The sequence below is a fragment of the Gymnoscopelus braueri genome, assembly GCF_963280865.1.
Source record: "Gymnoscopelus braueri genome assembly, chromosome: 13".
NCBI lineage: Eukaryota > Metazoa > Chordata > Actinopteri > Myctophiformes > Myctophidae > Gymnoscopelus > Gymnoscopelus braueri.
Genome location: NC_137615.1, coordinates 25,064,080 through 25,088,528, shown reverse-complemented (window position 1 = coordinate 25,088,528; position 24,449 = coordinate 25,064,080). Strand labels below are relative to the sequence as shown.

Here is a 24,449-nt window from a genome sequence, read left to right as displayed (position 1 = left end):
TACAGTATGATTGGAGAACCAGTACGATTGAAGAAAGCGCGCTCGTTTTTACCACCCACCCAGCACTAGAGGGAGCCACAAGCCAGGCTTGTGCACAAACATATATGGCCACACACACACACACACACACAGTCACACACACACACACACACACACACACACACGCACGCGCACACACACGCGCACGCGCTCATGCTTTTTTTGGTTTATTGAAAGCAGGACTGTTTAGATACTTTTATTGTGTTCTGGCTTTTGTTTTACTTTCTCCCTGACACACACACACACACACACACACACACACACACACACACACACACACACACACACACACACACACAGTGATCCATGAAAAGAACTATTCTGTCCCTATCGGTTTACAAATCAAACGGCGCTGAGTCGACTAGTGGAGCATCGGCCGGTCAGCGCGGGCACTCGCGCCTGGAGGCGCGAGGGCGCGCTTCCTCGGCCTCAAGCTCCACTAAGTCGGCACGCCGTGCGTGTGAACGCGTGTTCAGCGTTCCCCTCATAGATATTATGGTTCCCCTAGCGTAGCTTCCTGGTTGCTATGTGGGGGGGAACAACAAAAGACAGGTCTCCGTCGGCGCATCAAAGCCCCGCCTCTCCGCGCTCTCCTTCTCCTCCTCGGAGGAGGAGGAGAAGGAGAGAAGGAGAGGACGGGACGGTTTATTACGCGAGGAGGAGGAGGAGGAGGAGGAGGAGGCTCCTCTTCCTCGCGAGCCTCGCGTAATAACCCCCCGCCTCGCAGCGCCGTCCTCCTTCTCCTCCTCGCGAGCCTCGCTAATAAACCCTGTCTCGAAAAGCCCCGCCTCGCCCCGAAGGAGCCACGTGCCTAAAAACGAGCGCTCTGTCTTCAATCGTACTGGTTCTCCAAACGTACTGTGACATATATATATATAGATAGATAGATAGATAATCTATTTGTTTTTATGCTGTTGTTCTATCATTCAGACATTCAGTGTTGTGAGCTTGTAGATTGGCTATTTTCGAATAGCTAATGTATATAGAGTGCTCATGTGACCTAAAGTCGCTTAGTTTGGGCTTATTTTCATAGACCTGGTGGATCATTTCTCTCATACAACCTGCTGGCAACACTGCAGGCTGCACCCGGACGTTTTTGACCGACGCACGCACTGACAAAAGTCAGTTTGAAGTTTTTTGGTTCCTAACCACCTGCTGCTAAATTTGGACTAATGTTTGGTGCACCGTGTTTTCGCCCGGACGTTTTTCTTTTGGTCACGCGGAACTGTTGTTTTAAAGTCATTTTATGAGGCTAACATGGTTAATAATGTTGTCTTTGGGATATACATGACACAAAAAATACGGAAATATTAACGTGACTGGGGTGGCTATGTATATGGAATACGGACATTACTGCGAGTGACTGCAAAGACATAGTAAGTGCCAAATGTTGAATTACTATTAGCCATTTTGGCTAACTCTCGCTAGCGGCGTTCCCTTCCGGTGTGGTTCGCTACTGAGCCTAGCGAGCCGAAGTATTGCTGATAGAAAATAAATAAGCTCCAAAGAGCCAAATAAGTATAGTGAACAATTAAAAGTAGACGAAACAAAGCCTATATGCATGCCGGTCGTTGTGGCGACTTGCTGTCTGAAAATGTGACATGTTACAATTCTACAATTCTACAATTTAAAGAGGACAGTTATAACAGTACATAGGACTCGTGGAATTAAGCCAAATGTATATATATATAGATAGATAGATTAAACAACTAGAGAAGGAAGAATAATACTTAATAAGTTGAGGACAAAACACAGAGCAGGCAAAATTGTTAAAAGAATAACACAAAAAGCCCTCGGGGACCTGGAATATTGGAATATTTTAATCACTCAAATACACAATGGTGTAAGAACTCATATTTGTTAATTAATAATAGTAAAAGTACCAATACCACAATGGACAAATGCTTACAAGTAAGTCTGGTATTAGATGCCGCATTGCAACGTGCATTGCAAAGCTTGTAGATCGGCTATTTTCAAACAGCTGAGGTATAGTATATGGCTGTAGTGGTTAATGTTTGTTTCATAATATTAATCAAAATTTACAAAGTAACTAGTAACTAAGGTTTTCAGATAATTGTCGTGGAGTAGAAAGTACAAGTTTGTCTCTGAGATGTAGCGGAGTAGAAGTAAAACGTATTGAAAATTGGAAATACTCCAGTAAAGTCAAAAATACCGAAAGATACACTTGTAAAAAACACTTGTAATGTACAATATTTTATTGATACTTTTATTCACACCTTATAGGGTGAAGTCTAGACAGGGCAGAGCAAAGCATATTAAACAGTCAAAAAGTAGCGTTGCTTAGACCTCCTGGTCTAGACGAGAATTCACATCTCACTGTGTTCTGTCCTGTCTTCAGTTCTCTGTCCATCTAATCCATCCTCCATCCTCCATCCATCCATCCATCCATCCATCCATCCATCCATCCATCCATCCATCATCCATCCATCCATCCATCCATCCATCCATCCATCCATCCATCCATCCATCCATCCATCCATCCATCCATCCATCCATCAACACATCCATCCATCCATCCATTGCATTGCATTGCATTGCATTGCACTCACAAGAAAGTGTTCATTTTATGTACCGGCTGACATTGTGGGTCAAGTTTGTAAATCGTTCATATTGTGTCACTTGGACTATTGTTTGGTCATCTGCATTCCAACGTAATCTAGCAAAATTACAGGTCGCACAAAACAGGGCTGCTAGACTTGTTCTGGGCTGCTCTATTAGAACTAGCTCTGAAAAAGATGCACTCCAGCCTCTCATGGCTCACCATTGAGCAACTGATTTCCTCAAGCTTGGCCACTTTTGTCTGTTGTATTATTATTACCTCAAAGATGCCTTTGTTTTTGTTTGTCCTGCCCCCGTACCTAATGACCCACCTCACCATTTCTCCAGTTCGGTTCTGTCCTACCCACTTAATAATAATAATACATTTTATTTATAACACACTTTCCATTTTTGCAAACCTCATGCTACAGGGTTTAAAAACGGGTGGGGGTTGTGGGGCGAGGATGGAGTTCTTGAACTTGCTGTGGAGGCACTGATGTCAGTGCACTTCTGTCCTGAATGTGAAGTCCCTTCCATTTTGTTCCAGTTTAGAACTGTGGTTCTGTCCTGACCCATCCTGTAACCCTGCCCCATCCATTCTGTTCTGTTCTGTCCTGTCAGTTCTGTTAAGCTAACATACCCATGCTTTCCTTTTTTGGTCCTGTCCAGTAAACCTGTCCCGCCCTGTGCTTTTGTCCCTTTTCTGTCCAGTCTGTCCAGTTCTGCCCCCTCCCATCCTGGGCTACCCTGTCCTACCCTGTCCCAGCCTGCCCTGTGCTTTGGTCCTGTCAGTTTGTGCCCTACTCGGTCCTGTGTTCAGTGTCCAGTCCTGTGCCCCAGGCCTGTCCTGTTCTGATCGCCTGAGGTCTCCTGCTCCAACCGTTCTCCAGGTCCCAAGCCAATTGCCTCTTCTTATCTCGTTTGAAGCTTTATTATGCTTTGTTTGACACTGGAATTTCCCTGAATGTTTACACCACACTGCTCTGGTGGTGGTGGCACATTGCTAAGCTAAGTGGATTGTGAATGGGATGGTCAAGTCTCCCAATACCACTGAAGCAAGGATAATCTGATTCAGCTTGCCTTCTTTGACCTGCAGGCTGGTTGTTCCAGGCACAAAAAACACTTCTCTCAGCTGGTCTTACTGGCATTGCAGTGAGAGAGACAGGACTACATATCCTTAAAGTTTCTATGCCAGACATGTATCTCAGCCAGACAAGCATGTGTGTGCCGAACCGATAGGCTGGGGTCTTCTTGTCATGATGAGGTCCAACTTGCAGCGGTGGTTTTCTGTTGATGTCTCCGTGGGCCATGGCTCGTCGAAGCAGATGTGTGTAGATCTTGCGGCACATGCAGTTCTTAGGACTCAATGCCAATGATGGTTCTGAGGTGACTTCTTTGAATGACACCATCTCATATTTGCCTGAGGGTGGACTTTCTGGTGATGGTGCAGTGGACATCTTAGGTTGTATAATCATAGAATGTTAAAACTTACTTTAGCAGCATAAGTTATACAGACTGTTGTGCATCCAAAAACTACATTTTCAAGAGGGTGCAAATTACAAGAGAGAGAGGACATTTAGAAGAGTTTTAACATCTGTCCCAAGGGGGGGGGGGTGATTTACATATTAGACTGTGGCTAATATGTAATGTCTTTTTTGCATTCACCCAGCAAATGGCTGCTCAGATGGCTCAAATGAGCCCACATGTGGGAGCTGTTAAGGGTCTTCATGCTTCCTTCATGAATTCACCATGAAGGAAGCAATTGAGACACATGAAACATGACACATTAATGATTAACATATTTGAATGGTCAGAACTATCATATAAAATAAGCATGGACACATAGTGACTTAAATGCTATCTGTAAACAGATAAATTATTAGAACATGAATTAGTCAGAACCTCCACCAGGTCTTAAAACACAACATTGGACGTAGCACACTGGAATGTGCCCTGGTTTCCTGGGGACTCAAGGCCTTCGATCAGATAAGAGTAATACAACTCCACAAACAGTCAATGACTGATTAACCAAAGCTAGATCAGAGAGGTGACAATGTTATTTTAAATCCAAATGCAGGATGTCTGAGTTAATTGCTGATGATCATAGGGCGAGAGAGAGAGAGAGAGAGTGAGAGAAAGAGAGAGAGAGAGAGATGGGGGGAGAGAGAGAGATAGAGGAGTTATTACATTCAGAGGAGGCTGAATGTAATATAGTACTATCCAAGTCGACATAGATAACAAATATGGCTGACAAAGTGTGATTAGCTTAAGCAATAAATGAAGTAGCCTACCTCTTTCCTAGATTTCACTGTAAGTGAAGGCTAGCTAGTAGGTTCACCTAATGACTGAAACGAAAACACTGCAAATGTCAGTGGACATATGAAAACACAACCTACACACAGGCATGTGAAGAGAGGCATGTACATACTATTGGGGGGGGGGGGGGGTCTGTGCTGTTTCCATGGAAACAGAGCATTAGCACATCTGTATTTCTTTCCCACTGATCTTCACACAGCTACAGAGTCTTAGCACACTGTCTCAGTTCTTTCTATGAACAGGTCCCAGAGGGACAGGTATGTCCAGCTGTCTGTCCGTCCGTCCGTCCGTCCGTCCGTCCGTCCGACCATGTCCCTTCACTCAGTCATTGGGAGTTGAGGCCAGAAGTTCTAATTAGAATCGAATCGCTACTGTAAATTGAAAACATTGATTCATTGTACTGTTCACTGCTCTAGACTGAGAGAGGTGGAAAGACAAAAGCGAAAGAAGACAGTACAATACTTTATGCGAGACACACAGATATTACAGTTATATTTAGTGGCTCGGTAAATTGTGTGTATGCATTTTCCCGGATATGTACCAACGAGGACCGAGTAATAAATAAACAAAGGACAATCTTGACAGAGATACTAAAAACAAAAGAAAAGAAAATTGTTCAACATTATCTACCTTATATGCCTATGAGAGAGGGAGAGGCAGAAAGAGAGAGCAAACACATATGAGGATAGAGTTGTTAGCACCGATCATTCTCTGCTTGAGCTTGTTTGTCTGTTAGAGGTGGAAACATAAGCAGAAATAAAATCAAGAATGACAGCTTGTAAGTTCGAAGTGAGTAGCTGTCAGTTTGAGTCGCACACATACCTGTGTTTCTGCCCTGGGGCAATACAACAGCATCCTCAATCTCTTCTTCAGCACTGTCTCCCTACAGTACAGGACAGTACAGTACCAATATCACCATAACACTTTATGCACTAAACTCACAGCTCACTTATCAGCATAAGAACCACTCTGATTCCTCTTATGAAAACTGTTGATCACAATACAGATTATTGGCATGAAGTCACAACAGACAACGTGTGTGTGTGTGTGTGTGTGTGTGTGTGTGTGTGTGTGTGTGTGTGTGTGTGTGTGTGTGTGTGTGTGTGTGTGTGTGTGTGTGTGTGTGTGTGTGTGTGTGTGTGTGTGTGTGTGTGTGTGTGTGTGTGTGTGTGTGTGTACGCGTGGCTTGTGGATCAGGGAGACTCTTGGCTGGTTAAAGGAGCATGGTGGGGTAGGTGATTGGTGGTAGGCATTGTGTGTGTGTGTGTGTGTGTGTGTGTGTGTGTGTGTGTGTGTGTGTGTGTGTGTGTGTGTGTGTGTGTGTGTGTGTGTGTGTGTGTGTGTGTGTGTGCGCGTGCGTGCGTGCGTGCGTGCGTGCGTGCGTGCGTGCGTGCGTGCGTGCGTGCGTGTGTGTGTGTGGGGGGGGGGGGCATTGCAGAGACAGCCATGTCAGAATGCTCACTCAGCTCCACTCAGCTCAGAGCAGGCACTTGGGGATCAGAGTGGGAACGCTGCTGACATGGCAGTGTCCTCACACATGCAGGAGGACAGCGGGAACACGGGTGCACGCACACCAACACAGCCACAGAGCATACTCTGAGGCTGGCTCTGCAGGCCAAGCCTGGGCTGGGAGGGAGAGGAGGGAGCAAGGAAACAGCTATGCACTTGGTAGCCTGTTCATAACAGGCATTTTGAGAGAGGAAGCTAGAAAGCCTAATTTATGTTGTGTCGTATGGCCATGTTGCTCACTGGAATATAACTCGGTCAAAACTCTGAGTGTTCTTGGAGAGTGGTGGTTGGGGTGGGGAATACAGTACATTGAACCCCAGATGCAAAAGGTATCATGGGTGCAATCGCACCCGAAGACTCCATTGGCTAATCATGTTCAATTATTGATGATATAGAAGGGCATGTTCAAAGGACAGAGGGCCGGCATTTTTCTTTCCTCTCTGTGTCTTACTTTCTCTTTCCATTTCTTTCCTCTTCTTTCACAATTTACTGCAAGCATTGCTAATGCTCTGGGGGGGGGGGGGGGGGGGTGCTTTAACAAGGCCCCGATTAGGGCAAGATTTGCAGTTCATGTCAGATTGACATGAAGAGTCCACGTGGGACTGGTGTGGGTCCAAGGCCTGGGACCTGATTTGTGCACCCTTGCCTGTCGGGGATAAGTGTTTAATGAACGCAAAGGGTGTCCCAAATCCTGGCAGAAATGAAGAATCAGAGAGGTCTTTAGATGAAGCTCAAGTTCCTTCCCAGGGGAACATGGCTGGTTATGTGAAAGAGGAATCTTGGTTATTTTCCCATACAATTAAAGCTCCATGGTACAATCTGAGGTGAGGCCTCTTCTGAAAATGACAGCAGCCAAAGCGAGGCAAACTACTACTATAGTAAGCAAAGGGTATAGGAGGAGGTGAGCACTGTTTTAAAGAGTGAGAGAGCGAATGCACTTCAACAGATCTGGGGACATGCAGCTCGCAGGGAGCTTGAAGTCTTAGGTGGTCATTTAAGACGGGCCAGGTTTTTTCGACATGCTCTATAACAAACAGAGCATGTAAAATAGTATTCTAGAGAAAAGCACCTGAGATTTCAAGGAGAGTATAAGACGTATTCAACATTATAATCATTGCTCGGAGACAGGTGAAAACCTGTTTCAACATTCGGTCAGCTGTTTACACCAGGAGCAAAATAATAACAATAATAATAATGATATATATATATATATATTTTTTTTTAATTATATTTTGTCAGCTATTGTATATAGCTTGGTAGTTAACAAACAACTGTTTCTATGATAGTTTATGGTGTTTCCCAGGGCAACAGTTACAAACAGGATGTTCACAAGGGCTGCAATGTTCAGGAGCAGTTTTCTTATTTACAGATTGAAAGCATATAGTACGTTTTGAAAGTGCAGACCAAAACGTTGAGACTCACTCTGCCCTATTTCTCTGGCATGCCATCAGCCAGACATTCATTCATCTGTATTTGCTCATTGGGGTTTGTTGAAAGATCACTAAATCCCTGGCAAAAAAAAAGCCCCATAGTTTATGTTTGCCAATTGGACAGAACATGCTCTGCGACATGGCTGATTGTTCTAAACTGTGTTTACATGCACTGATTGAATAAGGGAGGGTTGGCTGTACTACAGTAGTGGTCCAGTTGGGGTGGTGGCATAGAGTTTATTGTGTTGAAGCTTATCTTGGCAACATCAGGCAACTGGGGATAAAACACACAGAAGAGATCAGTTTAATTTAAAAACACTGACCTGGCTGTGGTGTCTGTCTAAGATAAAGATCTCTAAATATCACATTAAAGATGTCTAATACAAAACGCCTATTATGTCAATAATAAGCTACACAACTGAATTAAACAATTGGGATTTTAACTGTCCTAGGTCAAAGGCTTCATTCATTCCATCTAGACCCAATTCCCCCCTATATGTATTTATTTGTGGTCTCATACGGTGAGATATCTGGATTTGATTCTTTCCCATTGTGAATTGCAATATAACTCTTTCAACACCAGGGGGAGACATGACACTAACAGCACGCAAAACGTGAAAGGAGCTGTTCTTTCAGCACTACAATAGCAAAGCGCACTCAAGACCACAGTGGCAGCATATGAGCGTCTGCTTAGGCCTATTATGTCCAGACTAGAGTATATGGACTCCAGACTATCCGTGTGCATTGTGACCTATTGAATTACAGATTTGTATTTAATATATGCCTAAACTACAAGTCCATAAATAATTACGCTTGAACCCAGGAATATCAAACATTAAAAAAAAAGACTAACTGAGTAAGGGATAATTGTTTGATAAGTCTGCCATACTTGATTATTCCAGTTGTTAATGTGTTGATGGAAAGTTAATATAATAATTAATTAACGGCACCACATTCATAGTCACCATGAACATTGTGGAATAAATAGTTATTCAAAGGAATAAACATATTATTACTTTCATCAAATGCCAAGAGGAAGAGAGCCCAAAGGGGCGTGAGGTGGCCTTTAGTAAAGTAAAACCAAATGTATTGATAAGAATGCCCTCGGAAGTGTGCCAGAAAACGAGAGAATGTTCCATATAAATGCCAAATGCATTATGCTTAGTGAATATAGCCTACATCTCTCTCTCTCTCTCTCTCTCTCTCTCTCTCTCTCTCTCTCTCTCTCTCTCTCTCTAGAGAGAGAGAGAGAGAGAGAGAGAGAGAGAGAGAGAGAAGTTCCCCCCTTCTTCCGCCCCTCCACTCCAGATATGGAATTAAAATCTTTAATATCTCTCCAGCTACAGTATACGAGCGTCCATTGCTGCGCATAGCGTTGGTTAGCGGAGCACACACACACACACACACACACACACACACACACACACACACACACAGGCCTGTTGTCAGTGAAAGGAAAACTAACTAACTGCAGAATTCATACATTTAATAGCTTCCCTGCACACTGACACCGCTCTTAATAAGCGAAGAGACGCTGAACTGAACGTAGCCTCTGCTATAGCGCAGCTGACACTGACATCGTGACACACAACCAACACAAGCTGAACCCGCTCCGTGGATCATCTGTGCTGTTGGTCTGGCGTGGCGTGCAGTCGGTCTCTGCTTCTACATGATTGTGTAATCTTCTTCTAAAGCAGCACACACTCCTTCACCGTCATACTGTAGCCTACATCTAAGGAGGAGAAAAGGAAAAGGATTGCAACATTCGGGTCAGTTGTCGTTTTTTTTTGGGTTGTTTTTTTTTGTGCCTCGATTGCCTGATTTGTGCTCCATCAAATCATTGCCCTGTTTCATGGCGCCAGGGCTGCTCTGCAAGCGGGACGATTGTGACTTCTTCCCTGGGTGTGAGATTATTACCGCCGTGAATTTGGATATTCAAGGAGCAGCAGCTTCACGGAAAAGGATCAGTTGTTCTGGTGGCTGCATCATCCACGTCTCCTCCTCGTCCATCTCTTCCCATTACTTCTATGTCGAGTAATGGTCGGCTTGCCTTACTGGATGCCCCCCTCTCTCTCCTCCGGAACGTCGACGGAACCCATTCTATCCGCAGCAGATCCCCATTTTCGGCGGAAACCTTCCCAGAGCTAATAAGGGCTACATATGGAAACTGGGGACCAAAATTTTAGGAAAAAGGAAATCTAGCTGTTCATTTTTTATTTTATTTCGACTTGATTTGTCGGTTTGTTTGGCCCCCTGATTTATTTATTTATTCGTTGAGATTGATTTTTTTCATGTCATGTCAGTAAAGGTTGATTTGTGAAATTAATATCACACAATATTTTACTTCATAATAGGTCTAGAACTCTGCTTTCGTTCCTGACGGCGGGACTTGAATTATTCTGTTTATTTACTTGTTCTTTTTGCACTAATATGATAGATTTCACTGCCCTTCATTTCCTTTCCCGGTTACTCTCCTTGTTTTTCCATCTTGACTAACAAAACACTAGAATAATAGGACAGCTTTATATATCTATATTTCTAAATCGTATTAGCACATATAAATGCAGTGATACGGCGGGCTATAAATAAGAAAAGTAATTGTAACTAATTTTAACAGACATATTGACTTGCTAGGGAAAACTGTTGTACCATAAGCCTTGCCATTACTCTAACATCACCCCCACCCCCCTTTCTCCATCCATTTGAGCTCATGTTAATTCAGCGCTATCCATAGAATGGTGCTTATCTGTAACCTTAAAAGTCAAGAAACAGGTTGCCTCTTTTCACAGGCCTAGAGAACAAAGCTTGACTCAGTTATCTCAGTTCCATTTTAGGATACATTCTGCCACTATAGGCTAATATAGACTATTATTAATCCTTTATAGCTGAGAAGCCTGTTATTCACATTTGTGGCTTTTTGCTGCAGCTGTCAAGAGTAGGCTTACCAAATATCCAAGTAGGTTTCGTCTTTTCAGCTGTAGGTTTCAGCTGAAGGCATAGGCCTAGTGCTTTTAAAGACTGTTAGCCTAATATATAGCCTACCTGAATTTCTGTCTTTTGGCAAACCACAACAATCCAACAGGGAGGAGAGACATACTGCGTCTTCCTCCCCAAACTACCCTGTAATAAAACCCATTTCTCTTAGTCGGTCCTCACCCAAACGCAACCATAAGGTTCCTACTGCATCCTCCTTCTTCCCCCTCCTTTCGATCAAATATATCCCATTTTTTAAATTTGGTTTGGTCCCGTAAATTTTCAAATATTTATTTCCTGTATATCAAGAGGAAAGGGGGTCCCCCTTTCATGGAATGCGGAAACATGGGCCTGTTTGACCGCGGAGTTCAGATGCTGTTGACCACAGTGGGTGCGTTCGCAGCCTTCAGTCTCATGACCATTGCGGTCGGCACGGACTACTGGCTGTACTCGCGCGGTACTTGCAAGTCCAAGTCAACCAACGAGAACGAGACCACTAAGAAGAACGAGGAGGTGATGACCCATTCAGGCTTGTGGAGAACATGTTGCTTGGAAGGTAAGCAGTGTCATGCTCTGTTGTACACACTAGTCCAGTGGTTCTCTAAGTGGATTCCAGGGGCTCTCTCGGTTCCTTTAGGGGGGTCTAAATGGACCCTTACAAGTCTGTAACCCTGACAGTGTACAAATGGAACCCTAACGGGTCCATTTGGTGAGTTGAGGGGAGACCTTGAAATGTAAAAGTTTGAGAACCGTTGCACTAGTCACATATCTTCCCATTACTATGGCTTAAATTCTCCAGGTGGTAACATTGTTTCTGCATTCAAACACAAAACCACTTTACTTCATTGCCTTTTCCACAATTAAGAAGCACTGCAGCATGAAAGGCCCTTATTTCGCACCCTGAATGTTCTGGCCCAATTAATAGGCCTGAGCGGGTGTACAAGAGCACAACTCCTTGGATATGTGCCACCTAAACATTATTGATCAATGTTGTCTTCCTTTTCTGGGCTACCTTCTTTTGGTAGATACACATTTGATTTCAAAGTGAATTGTGTGAGAAGATCACCAGGCTCACAACTGCTGCATACCCATGCTATGGTGCCAGAGGGGAAAAAATGGTTCTTCACATTTACTTCATATTTTAAAAGGTCAAGGTTTCAGCCAGCACCTTCTTTTTTTTAATGACCAGAATTTGATTTTGTAATGACAGGACATCCACGGTGGTAGAAGTGGACATTTCTGCTACTGGGCCATTCCCAGCCTGATCCCTCTCTCACTGTGATGATGGGTGGGTGGGTGGGGGGGGGCTGTTGGGGCTCTTTACAGTGCTTGTCATGGAACCTTTGACCTAGCTGTGCTCAAGAGTTTTCTAAAGGTGTCAAAGTACACACTTCCTGTGTGCAGGACAGGTTCAAGACGACCTCACATGTCTGTCTTGTCAAACAGAGGCGGCTTGTTTCCTGACATGCTCCAGTGCAGGCGCTGGGTGCTGACTCGGAGTGCGGCACTGTCGACCTTGTGAGGTCATGGAGCGTTACAAATATGCCCATCTTCTTCTTCTAGCTACGAGGTTCTGAGAGGTCATGGTGTCAGACTCGGAGCTGGCTTGGGGCCTCCAGTTAAGCGCTTAACATGTAAGATGTTTGAGACGACGTCTCAAGAGACGGCAAAAAATTGCTGCATTAAAATGCATTGACAGCATCAGTAACAGTAAGAATGCCCTGTATGAGTTCTCATGACAAGTTTGGCGATGTGTGGTCTTTGAAACTTCTCCTAGTTGTCTCTGTCCTGGACGTGTGGTCCATAGGTCATTTGTCAGTCTTGACCAGCATTGAACTGGTTACCGTGACCATGGGTAGAGAGAGCAGCTGCTAAAGGTTTGCTCAAGGTTCCCCTGTCAGCCCTCCAGGTCTAAACTCTTCAAGGTTAGAGGAACAGAGAAGAGAGGCATTGTCCATCTGCCCCCCTGAAATGAATAGCATTGGGAGCAGCTTACCTGGCAAGTATGAGACAAATAATGTAAAGTCTTGACTTTTATATAACGATAGATTGTTCATCGACGTTGTAATGTCTTTTAAATGACACATGACACATGCAATGGAGTTCTTCCTATTGAATGGCATTGTGTCATTACTGACACAATTACTGGTTATTTCACATTGCATTTGTTAAGAAGGTAGAATGTGCTCCATTTCACTAGTGTACAATATACAGTATATAGTATGTGAATAGATTACTACTGAAAACCTCATACTCTGGTGAATTGTCAATCCAAGTGCCACAGTGTTTCATCTGAATAGACTGAATAACAGGCCTCTTCTTCCTTTGGATCCATGAAACTACAGTACGGAGTGATATTGTGTTTAACAATTCAGATGTTAATTAGGCCACAGCATACAGTATAGCTCAATTAATACAAAGTGCCGGAATGACTCACATTTGTCTTTCCCCTGGCTCTCCTTAACTGAGGGGTTATTGGTAATCAGGCAGCTAGCAAGGCTGCAAATGGTTGAAGCACTCCCTCTATCCTTAACGCAAATGAAAACACAAACTGTGATTTGCTGTAACCCTGGCAGTGAAGGCCCACACACACACACTTTTGAAGTGGACACGGGTGGGCGAGGGTTTCTGTTCATGCAGTCAGCACCCAGAGGAGAACCTGTGATAAAGTGAAAGGGGGATTCCCACACTATGTTCCTCACCACCCTGTGTGTGTGCGTGTGCGAGAGAGAGAGAGAGAGAGAGAGAGAGAGAGAGAGAGAGAGAGAGAGAGAGAGAGAGAGAGAGAGAGAGAGAGAGAGAGAGAGAGAGAGAGAGAGAGTCAGACCAGCTTATTCTTTAAGCCTCATTGTCACTAGATCACAAAATACTGATGTCAACACTTTTGTTAGGTAGGGAAAGGTAATAATGCCTCAATGTCAATGCAGGAAGTTTAAAAGCTTACCAAGTTCTTACATTGTATGACTAATAAGATGTCTACCTAATAAGGACATGTATCTTGTATCTATATGGTCCATCCAACCTCAAGTACAGCATCAAAGTAAAGTACATATGGCAGAACAATCCCTCACACAAAACTAGCAGATTATAATAATAGATTTGCACTTGTCTTTACAGTACCTCTAGCATGTGTTATAAATGCTATAAAATTCACAGCTACATAAGCATGGGATTAATTTGTCAAATCTCACAGCTGCCTTCGGAACATCAATGTAATATTCATAGTGATGCATCATGTGTTTTTCTTCAGTTCAGTGGAACTGCATGCTTTTTTTCTTCTTCTTTTTTTTTTGCTTTTTTTTTTGCACATATTTCCTCTAACTAAAGACAGGTCAATACTGTTCTCCAGTCAGTTCTTTGACAGACCCCAGAAAGTGCTATATAATGACTTATAAAAGGTCCATTGGCCCAGTTTAGGATACATTATACAGCTTCAGTCAAACGTTCTCCAGGGACAGATTGTACAGTATGTCCCAAGGCTTGAAGTGCTCCAATAAAACACTAGATTTATGTACGCGTATATTGGAAGCCAGTGTATACCTGTACACATATTGTACCAGTTAATTGGCAACCCATATGATGGTGAACTTTGTAGCGCAGACAGTGGAATGAGGAAGTCTACTGTATAGTCCTATTAGTCATCCAGGTAGTAAGATATCTAAAAGCTTTCTTAAAAACAAAGAACACTGGAATCAACGAAGCCTCTTAGATGAATGGTGAAACGTTTTTCAACATTTCAATTGTATGTCCAGTGAGCGTACTTTGTTTTCAATAAAGCTGTTAGAATGGGCAAGGTGTTTCACCAGGTGCTTTGGACTGGCGAGGCATGAACGACGGTGCACTTTGGGTAAACATGTGTGTTGCTGATGTATGGGGCCCTGGAGGCCGCCTCTCTGCTGTCCTGTCTGGGACGTTAGTGAGAGCAGCCGCCACCGTGGCTCCCCGAGCTCGCAGCCAGGTGTAACATGCTGCACTCACTGCTAATCTGTGGCATTCATCTTCATTACAGTGCCGCCCTCTGGCTCCAAAATGGCTATAGTATGATAGAAAGAGAGAGGGGGCGGCCGAGGTATAATAGAGCAGTGATTCTCAACCATTTTCATATCAAGGACCCACAAATTGATATGTATTTGGACCCATCTGAAAAGATTTTGTGTCAGGTTGCGAGAAGATTTGTGTTTAAAAAGATTATTCAAAAATGTTTCTGCAAGCTCGAGCTGGTGAGCATACAGATCTGCAATTTTTGAATAGCCGCAGTATAAAATAGGATTAAAGTGGTTCAACTGATTTTGATACTACAGTATATTAACACATTTAGCTGGACCCCACTTTGAGAACCCCTGTAATAGAGAATTGGAGAATACTGACAAAACAGTCCTTTTGTTTAATATTTCTTATTGGGCAATTATTTGACACAAAATATCTACTAAGATACATAATTCACCTCAGTGTTTCATCTGAAGGCATGAACAGTGATTAATAATAGATGGAGAACATGTGTTATTCTTCTCTCCTCGGTAAGACCCTGTAAGATTATGATAAAACTTTGTCATATAAAAGCAGTGTGGAGATTGAGAAACCGACGACGGCTTGTTGCCTTGTTTTAGGTATTGAGTTATACTTAGGTGTGTGCGGTTATTACGCACCGACATTAGCCGATCTACAAGCTCACAACGCTTCGCAATGCGGCGTGTGGTGAGCTTGTTGATCGGCCATTTTTGGTGTGCGACACCCGCACACGACTAAGTATAAATCAGCTTTTCTCACTACTAGCTTCTTTCTGCCAGTGTGCTCTAACGTCTCTGCCTCTTCACTACTGGCAGGAGATGGTGTGATTTCGCAGTTGTAGGACAATCTACATCTACAAATCAGATTTTACATACCGATATATAACTATTGCAGAAGCTCCACTGTTCAACCTAAGTCCACCGTTGCTCAATACCCAAGAGGAGAACTCATAACAGATGCATGGTGGTGGTTTGACATCTAAAATGGCTACCACAATGGTATGGCCTCCCTCAGTTTCTGACAGTCACCATGGGAATATTATACACCATGATATGCCTCATGACTTTATGTATAAGCACGTGGGCGTACCATTGTGGTGTGCATGGCATCCATGCATTCGCAAACACATGTAGGAGTAATCACATACTATACAGTACATACAGTATATTTATACACATTGTGTGTATTCATGCATGTGTGTTCACACACACGTGGGATGTGCTTGCTTTCACATACATTCACAATATTCATTTGCTTTTCTAAATGCAGAGCATGTGATAGAGAGACACACAGTAAACAACATAATGAATAAAACAAAATCAATTTACTAACTGAAAATATACAAATGTTACCATTACTCATTCTCAGAGATTATCACTTTAAACCTGGTGTCCCTATTTTGGGCATGTTGAAAATGTCTAAATACTACTTGTATTTCACAGTAAATCACTTGCATTTATGGTTGCCAACTCCCAGAAATTTAAATAATTGACACCTATTCTGTCAAAACCCCCGAAATGCATAGAAAACTATGCATTTTGGCAAAGTTATATCTATAACACACAATACAGACAACAGGTCTTACACCTGCATTAGGCTACTGCATTACACTCACTGTAACATGGTTGTAACGAGTCCTATTCATACCATAATCACAAGGAAATTAAAGTGAAATGAAAGTAATGCTTTGAAAAACTTTATGAAATAATATTAAGTATACATGATTTGAACCTGCAAAATATACCCTTCAACTTATTGTTTATGCCATAATGACATCCACAGGTTTTATAGCAATTGTTGAAATTAGGCCTTAAATATTAAATGTTCTACAAGCATGTTCAAATCATTTATTTCTAATTTTCCAAACATACAGTCTTCTCATGTGCCCACTATTCTGGTTACCCGGTAGTTTAATAACTAGTCATATTTGCATACTAGCCTAAGTAACAATAACCAGAGTTAGGTTTTAAAAACACAATCAACATACTTATTTCACATACATGTTAGCCTCTGGGGTCGCTTGGCGAACAAGGAACTGTGTCAGTGCTCCCTGGCTTCTATGCTGCTTCTCACTTTTCTTTTGGATTTCACCTGATGCATGTTGTTTACATCATGGATTCTACCGTGGCTAACTGAAAGAGTTTGTCGGCTGTCGGTGCCGTTTCTTTTTGTACATAATCTTCTGTCACACTTTCTAGCCACCCTTGTTTTTCCTCCACTCAGTTCTATTATATTCTTTTGACGTCTCTTTTGTTTTTCCTTTAGACATTCAACTTCTGTTCTAAGCCTCTCGCATTGTTAATCCATGCTTGGTTGTTGTGGTTTGAATGAAGGCGGGGTGTGGGGGGGCAGCACCCTACGGTCTATGGGGCAGCAGAGCGTATCTTAGCAACACTGAAAGTGCTTCTCTTCATTGCTCGTGTCATGAGTAAATGAGCTGAGTGAGTGCAATGAGCTGAGCGCATTTTCAGACACCAGACTCTAACATAGTCTGAGAACGTGGCTCACACAGTCACACAGCAAGCAATGAGAGGGGGACAGGGACAGCGAAATTGCTGTTAATTTCTCAAATAAACGATTACGATTGCGTATTTTACTGCGCGGTTGGTAACGCTACTTGCATTCAACAGTTGTCTTTATAGTGCCACCTTCTCAGGAATATGCCATTACACTGGAAACAATAAGACTGTTCATAATAAAAACGTTTGGCACATTTTCTTTGTTATCACTTCACACTTCACTTTGTCTTGATCTGGAGCTGAAGTCCATACAATCAACATGACTGTGACGTAGCCACGTAATTTGGTGACACATCGGACATGGGCGGAGCGGTACACTTTGTAAGCTAAGGCCATGCCCTCACATGACCTAATATAAGCAACGTGATTGGTTAAAAACCTTAACCTGGAACACAGACATGAAAGACGATTCGATTCGGTCCCTAGGGGGCGAGACAATAATTATCATAATTCAAACAATTTGAAAACTTTTGGAAATAGAGCTTATAAGTGGTTACACACATGATTTCACTGTACAGGCCTACATGTGGAGAAGATCAGCGTCCAGAGCCGTGCCCCTGCAGCAGAGTTGAACAGGATTAGTCTCATAGTGCAATCAGATAACGATTACGCGGGCTGGAGTGCGCCCACCCAGGCTAATGTCCTGACCCTAAAGGGGCATTACACTGTATTATGACACCAATCCACAGCACACACAGCTGCATAGGCTGGATTACAGGCAGACAGTTGTAGCGATCATCACTACACAGTCTATTGAACAGAACTTCAGTCCAGCATGCGTGGAAAGCACTGTATTCTGGCTGCTCACTTCCACTTGTTGAAATAGACCCTGAACTGTTTTGGTGTTGAAAACCCTGGATCGTATCACGTCACCATCTCTGGACCACTTCTTACCCCGTAAGGTGACCGGTCTGCATCGCATCGCGCTGTCACCTTCCCCAGCAGTCAGCGATGGATGGAATTCATTTTGGCCCAACCTGCCTTTCATTGGAGCTCCGCTGAGACTGCAGACAGTCACAGCTGTCCATGAGTGTTTTATTGGTCTCCACCTTGCCCTCTCTATTGCCCACTAAGGCCAAATTACAGGCCAGTCTTTACTGGATTAGGCTGTACGAGTCGAGTCTGAGAACACCATTGTGCTACTGTTCAAATTGTCATTTACTGTACTGTAATTGTGCTGTTACAGAGATGAACATCAACTGACTGGTGGTTTTTAATTGTATCAGCGTAGAGGGGTTGTTGACGGTACAGTGCAGCCTCGGGTATATAAAATGCACTTCCTGTTGGGAAGCTCAAGGGGAAACCTCAATCCATAATGTTATACCAACATAATCTATGCTCTAACTGCTTTATTGACTCATTATAATTTTTTCTTCTTTGTTTTTCCCCTCTAAATATAGAGTTGCCAATTACCCCCCTCCCCCTATTTTTACGCCGCAATTTATTTGTTATGCCAATTCCCGAATTCCCCACACATTTCTGTGTAGTATAGTCATTGCTGCCCCTGCCTCACCTGCCAGTGTGGGGAGCCCCTACCAGGAGGACGTAGCGTGTGTGGAGAAACACCCTACTCCTCATCGTTCAACACCCTCCTGTGACAGGCCCCAGTCTGCGTGGGGGTGACTACTGGAACTCTATGTGACACTCAAGCACCCTGATGTCTCATGATTTGTTTTAGATAAGCAGGTTTCATTTAGGCCGGGCAGTGGTTTCAAAACCTTTTGTCCTTGGAGCAACCCCCACCTTACATGCGACAAAAGCTGAGACTCCCCACACGGGCACACACACACGTTTCTGTGACATGTTAACCAATTGAGCTCTATTTACTATACGACGAATAGCCAACATTGCCGATCTACAAGTTCACAATGCGTCGCAATGTGAGCTTGTATTGGTGCTATTTTCAATATCTTTCCAAATGTTTTGAACCTTTTGAAAAACTATACAATGGCATGCCCAAAATAGGGATGGATGCCAGGTTGAAAGTGGTTAAATTGTTTAACAATATCATTAGTGCTTCACAGTTATGTTACATGCAGGGTTATGTTCAAGTTACAAGTTAGGATAATAGATTCTATATGACAAGTTGGACTGATATCACATACAGGCAGACAGTGGAACAAAGCAATTAAGTTAGGAGTTTGTGTAGATCTGTTATTCTCAGCATGGGAGTGGGACAGGCAGCATTGCACGGTGGAGTATAAACGTGTCTTTGGTTAGCTGTACTATATGAAGCAGCATGCAGTGTTCCTGCTGTGGCTCTGCTCAGCGTGACTGTGATGTGTATTGGACAGAGGAGGGGGCGATGGCATGGTAATTGGTTTACTGTATGATTAATGGCTCTGATGGCTTTGATTGATGGGGAGACGTGTTGTAAACTTTGGTGGCGCTCTCCCATAAACGCTGCCACCCCGTTCTGCGTGCAGACGTTACTGTAGCCCTGATCCAGAGAGTGAGAGAGAGAGGACCCGGCCGTAAATTAAGAAGTAAAAGAAAAAATGTGTCAACGATAAGACAAGTGTCAGAGAGAGGACAGCATCTCTAAGTCACCGTGTAATAATTATCCCCAACGACCTCTGACACTTAATCATCATTGCAGCTCACACGTGCACATGCATGTTTGTGTTTGTGTGTGTGTGTGTGTGTGTGTGTGTGTGTGTGTGTGTGTGTGTGTGTGTGTGTGTGTGTGTGTGTGTGTGTGTGTGTGTGTGTGTGTGTGTGTGTGTGTGTGTGTGTGTGTGCGTGCGCGTGTGTGCGCGTGTGCGTGCGTGCGTGCGCACACGCACACGTCTGCGTGTGTGTGTGTTTGTAGCACTAGCCTTGATTTACACACGTTATTTTTAACCGCAGGCAGTACTGTTGGGGGGGAGGGGTGTCTATCTTTATCCTACATGACCAGAGAACAAATCAATACAACACATACACATTCTGTGTGATACGATTGAATGGAGTGAGCCACAGAGAGACTGGACCACATGGAGCCAAATGCAGGCCACTTGACCTCAGCAGTACACGCCAATGTCTGGCTTCCATGAGCCCCGTCAAAACAGAGTGAATTTCTGTCCTGTTGGTGACAATTGCCCAGAGACAATTTTAGATGTGAATAAGTGTACTAAAGGCAGCAATGCATAGCAACATGAGTTTAAATGTACATACTGCACACAGTATGTTGGTGGACCAATCAATGCAACCAGTTTCAACTTTCTTTTAGTGTTTGCTCTTACCTACGGTATACCATTTATCAAGCAAAATGTGGTCCCAAGCGATGCAAACAAACAGTTCAAATGTAAGTTATTGGCCCAGTTCAAACTGGTTTAGCTCATTATCCTCTTTTATTTGTTTGCTTTTAGTTATGATTAATTCCTGCTCCATCATACGACAGTGTCACTCACCAAAAATAGCTGATCTGCAAGCTCACAATGGCAGAGTATAACTGTTTATCAACCAAGTGTGGTCCCTTACAAATGTAAAGTTTCCATGTTAAAGTGGCCTGAATAACCACTCGATTTTCAGTGAGATTGCACTCTGATTACATAGAATTGATCCTCTTACAATGAAAGTGTAATTACCACCAAGCCAATCTCTGATTCCATCACAGCAGTGCTTTTCTCCGTTCCACTTCACCGGCCATATCCTTAAGCTGTGGAAACATCCCAAAGAGACCCCGTAGTAAATGATAATTAACTGCAGATACAATCCATTCATTTTAAGGAGGTGCGATTCACTCCTTTTTCTGCAATAGCAAGGAGAAAGTACGGCAATCTGCCTTTTGATTAATTGGTGGTGTCCATGGCGCAGTTCATTTGCAATCTATTACACCGTATTTGCTTTGTGTCAGAATGCAGCCCAAACATACTGCATCATCTCAGTGAGAGTGTGTGTGTGTGACTGTGTGTGACTGTGTGTGTGTGTGTGTGTGTGTGTGTGTGTGTGTGTGTGTGTGTGTGTGTGTGTGTGTGTGTGTGTGTGTGTGTGTGTGTGGGGGGGGGGTGGGGGGGGGGCTAGTTAGGAGTCTGTCTGCTCCCTTACCCAGCTGTGCCATAGAAAGCATCCTTGCCTGTGCGCCCGCCCACCTTATAGCTCCACCTGCATCCCAGACCAAAGTCCTGATTCTTGTGCAGGTTGTGTGAATTAGGTCTGTTGCCCAGCAGGCCTGTAACGGACAAAGATGTTCCCACCTCTGCAAAGACCTCTTAGCACCTAGTGGGAGAGGTGCTGACAGGTCCGCCCCTTGGTCCAGAAGGCAGGGCAAGCCAAACCAAACAGCCATCCCAGGCCGTGTCTGGCCTGAACTGTCCGATACTTATAAGCGTGGGGCTGGGGCTAGAGCCCCAGGCACAGCGGAGGACAGTGCGACGGGTCTATAAGCAACACCAGCAGGGCAGACGTTGAGTATGACAGATGGAGGAGCAAGTACAGGGCAGGTACAGAGGGCAAGGGGGAGGGAGAGAGGCAGCATAATGTACAGACAATCTGGGACGATCAAGGTGATCCAGGCCAGATGGCAGAAAACAAGTTAGGCACGTACCTGTGTTTAAAGTGCATCCAGACCAGTATGTTATGTTTAGATATCAGGATTCATTCCCGTCTCAAATACAGTGTGATCGATTTGTTGTCCGTGCAACAACGCAAGCAGACCAGTCAGCGCTGTAATTTGAGACACAGGTTTTAAAGGGATTGATTTTTTCTTCTTCTATCACTTACAAGATGAGCTTCAACTGTAGTGCAGACAGAATAAGTGACAGATTTGAGCTGAGTTTCCTCCTCACCTGTGCCTTTTATCTCCCTTTACCTAATATCCACCGAAAACATCACATCTCATCTTGCTCATCCAGCTCCTCGCCTTGCATATCAAAACAGTTGGCAGTAAGTACACCGTATATTTTCCAAGAATCTCATATTCCACATTTTAAACGACCATACCAGCATCACTACATGTCATTGTCTATTTACAACTTAGACAGCCACATATCGACATAAATATAGATCATATGTTGAAATGTTTTCCATAGTCATTAAAATGTTACCAAACTTGAATTATTGACTCAATGTTGGCTAAACTTCACAGGCCTGTTACTAAGATCCCTCTTCAAGACAAAATGGAATGGAACAATTAAAATCCACTGGTTTGGCTTATAGCACAGCAATGCAGTCATTTAGTCAGTAAATGGGGTGAGTGAGGACGAAATAGAAACATACTGTCCTGTCCTGTACAAGCAATGAAACTGTGTGTACAATGTAGGTTTAGGGATGCAACATTTAATCAAACTAATTAATTTAATCGATTATGAAACTATATTAAATTGTTGATGATCTAACGAGATAATCAATACTTATCATTATAGGCAAAAAGTTTCAACAAATTCAAAAACTTTAAAAGATAGTTAAAATAGCAGATCCACACGCTCAAGACATTGACACATGAGCTTGTTGTAGATCTGCTATTTTAACTATTTTAGCATGACACCGTTGTGCAACACAGTATAAAATAGAGCTTAAGTGCTTAATCGATTTGTTATAAAAAAATAATAAAAAAAAACAGCTTCTCGATTATTCGATTAATCAAAAAAGTTATTTGAAAATAGAATTGATAGTTGCAGCCCTACTTAAGTTGTGAACAAACACCAAACACCAAAAGGACCTACCGGCATAACTTGTGGCCCACCCATCTGACCACTTAACAGTGGTTTTAAGTGGTCAGATGGGTGGGCCGCATGCATTTTCAGAGCATGTTTATTTGAATGATCAATTCATCGATTGTGTTGCGACTTGGATCAACGGAACTAATGTAATCCCATATTAAAATTGGCTAATGGGAGGGCGGGCCGGCCAGTCTGACTCAGCCATAAACAAATCACGGCCACGATAAACAAATCACGACCACGTCACTATGACAACATAACCAAACCAACAAACCCGATGGCTCTTGTGACATCATCATTCAATCTCGATGACTCATTGCGTAGTATACTTTAAGTCCCCATTCATCTGTATCACAATGAAGACAAATGTTTCAAGGTTTAAAAGAAATGCAGTGCATACATTTTACATATATATTTTTTACATTATCTTAGTTTTCTGCCAGTTATTTGGGGCCCACTTAGTTTTATCCTATAAGCAATATCCTTAGCAATATCCTCACGGCCTACCAGTGGGCCGCGGCCCACAGGGTGAGAACACGTCCTTGGGTGGCCATGTGGATACGGGTCAGGGACCTAGAGGGGCCAAACTGCAGCCTGTCTATCTCTGGAGACGTCAGGGCTGCCTGTCACTGTGATGCTGTTCAGATGGCCATGTTTACTGCACTCCAGAGTGAGTATTTACTGCAGTCGGCAATGCTGGCACAGTATTGGCACAATACTGTCACGGCAAATGGTGTTGTTGGGAAAGCAAACATTTGTAATGAGACTGTATCTGTCAAACGAGACCACTGAAATGTGCTTTGGTCCAGAAACGAGACCAGAATGAGAACAAGGTCAATCTAAAAACTGTGGATGTCTGATATCATTTTGGTTCTATTGATATTTGTGATTAGTGGTATTGTTACAAATGAATACACTACTGTACATTACCAGGTCAAATGGGTATTTGTAATATAGTTTATTTTATTAAATGCTGAATGAATGTGACGGTAAACATTTTTTTTATCCTGCATTGTTTGTTGTATCAGTCTTACGTCAAGCTGAAGCATTTTGATAGAGTGAGTCCTGGGGTTAATCTGAAGGATGATGATTTAATAGGTTTCCTACAGGAAATGATGTAAACCCAGTGTCTAAGAATGGCTGACACTCGATTATTCATGTCTGTGGAGGTATGTGCTATGACTCTAATGCTCAGACAAAGCATCAGGCAATATGCTGACGACGCAGCTGATTTTCCCCAAGATAAAAAGACAATGCAACTTGCACTCCAATCTCCAGATCAGAGTGAATCAGGGAATTTGTCAAAATGAACTTGCCACTGTTATCGTCACTACATATTGATGTAGCGGTGGATAAGGTGTTGCCAAGTCCACTGAGGAAGATGATGCAATTTCCAATCCAGCATAAAGCTTTTGGCCTCCTACTCTACTGTAGTGTGTGTGTGTGTGTGTGTG

General features: G+C 43.2%; 2 protein-coding genes across 2 annotated transcripts in view; both read left to right on the top strand.

The window, feature by feature from the left end:
* LOC308099084 (E3 ubiquitin/ISG15 ligase TRIM25-like) overlaps positions 1-24,449 on the top strand; it is a 228,588-nt gene that overhangs the window by 193,670 nt on the left and 10,469 nt on the right. The gene's annotated exons all lie outside the window — the stretch shown is intronic.
* cacng2a (calcium channel, voltage-dependent, gamma subunit 2a) overlaps positions 11,157-24,449 on the top strand; it is a gene marked incomplete at both ends in the record, with an annotated part of 80,225 nt that continues 66,932 nt past the window's right edge. Inside the window, one exon of the mRNA XM_080447695.1 lies at positions 11,157-11,382. Within this exon, the coding sequence (XP_080303821.1) occupies positions 11,157-11,382 (226 nt within the window). The remainder of the gene's footprint in view (positions 11,383-24,449) is intronic.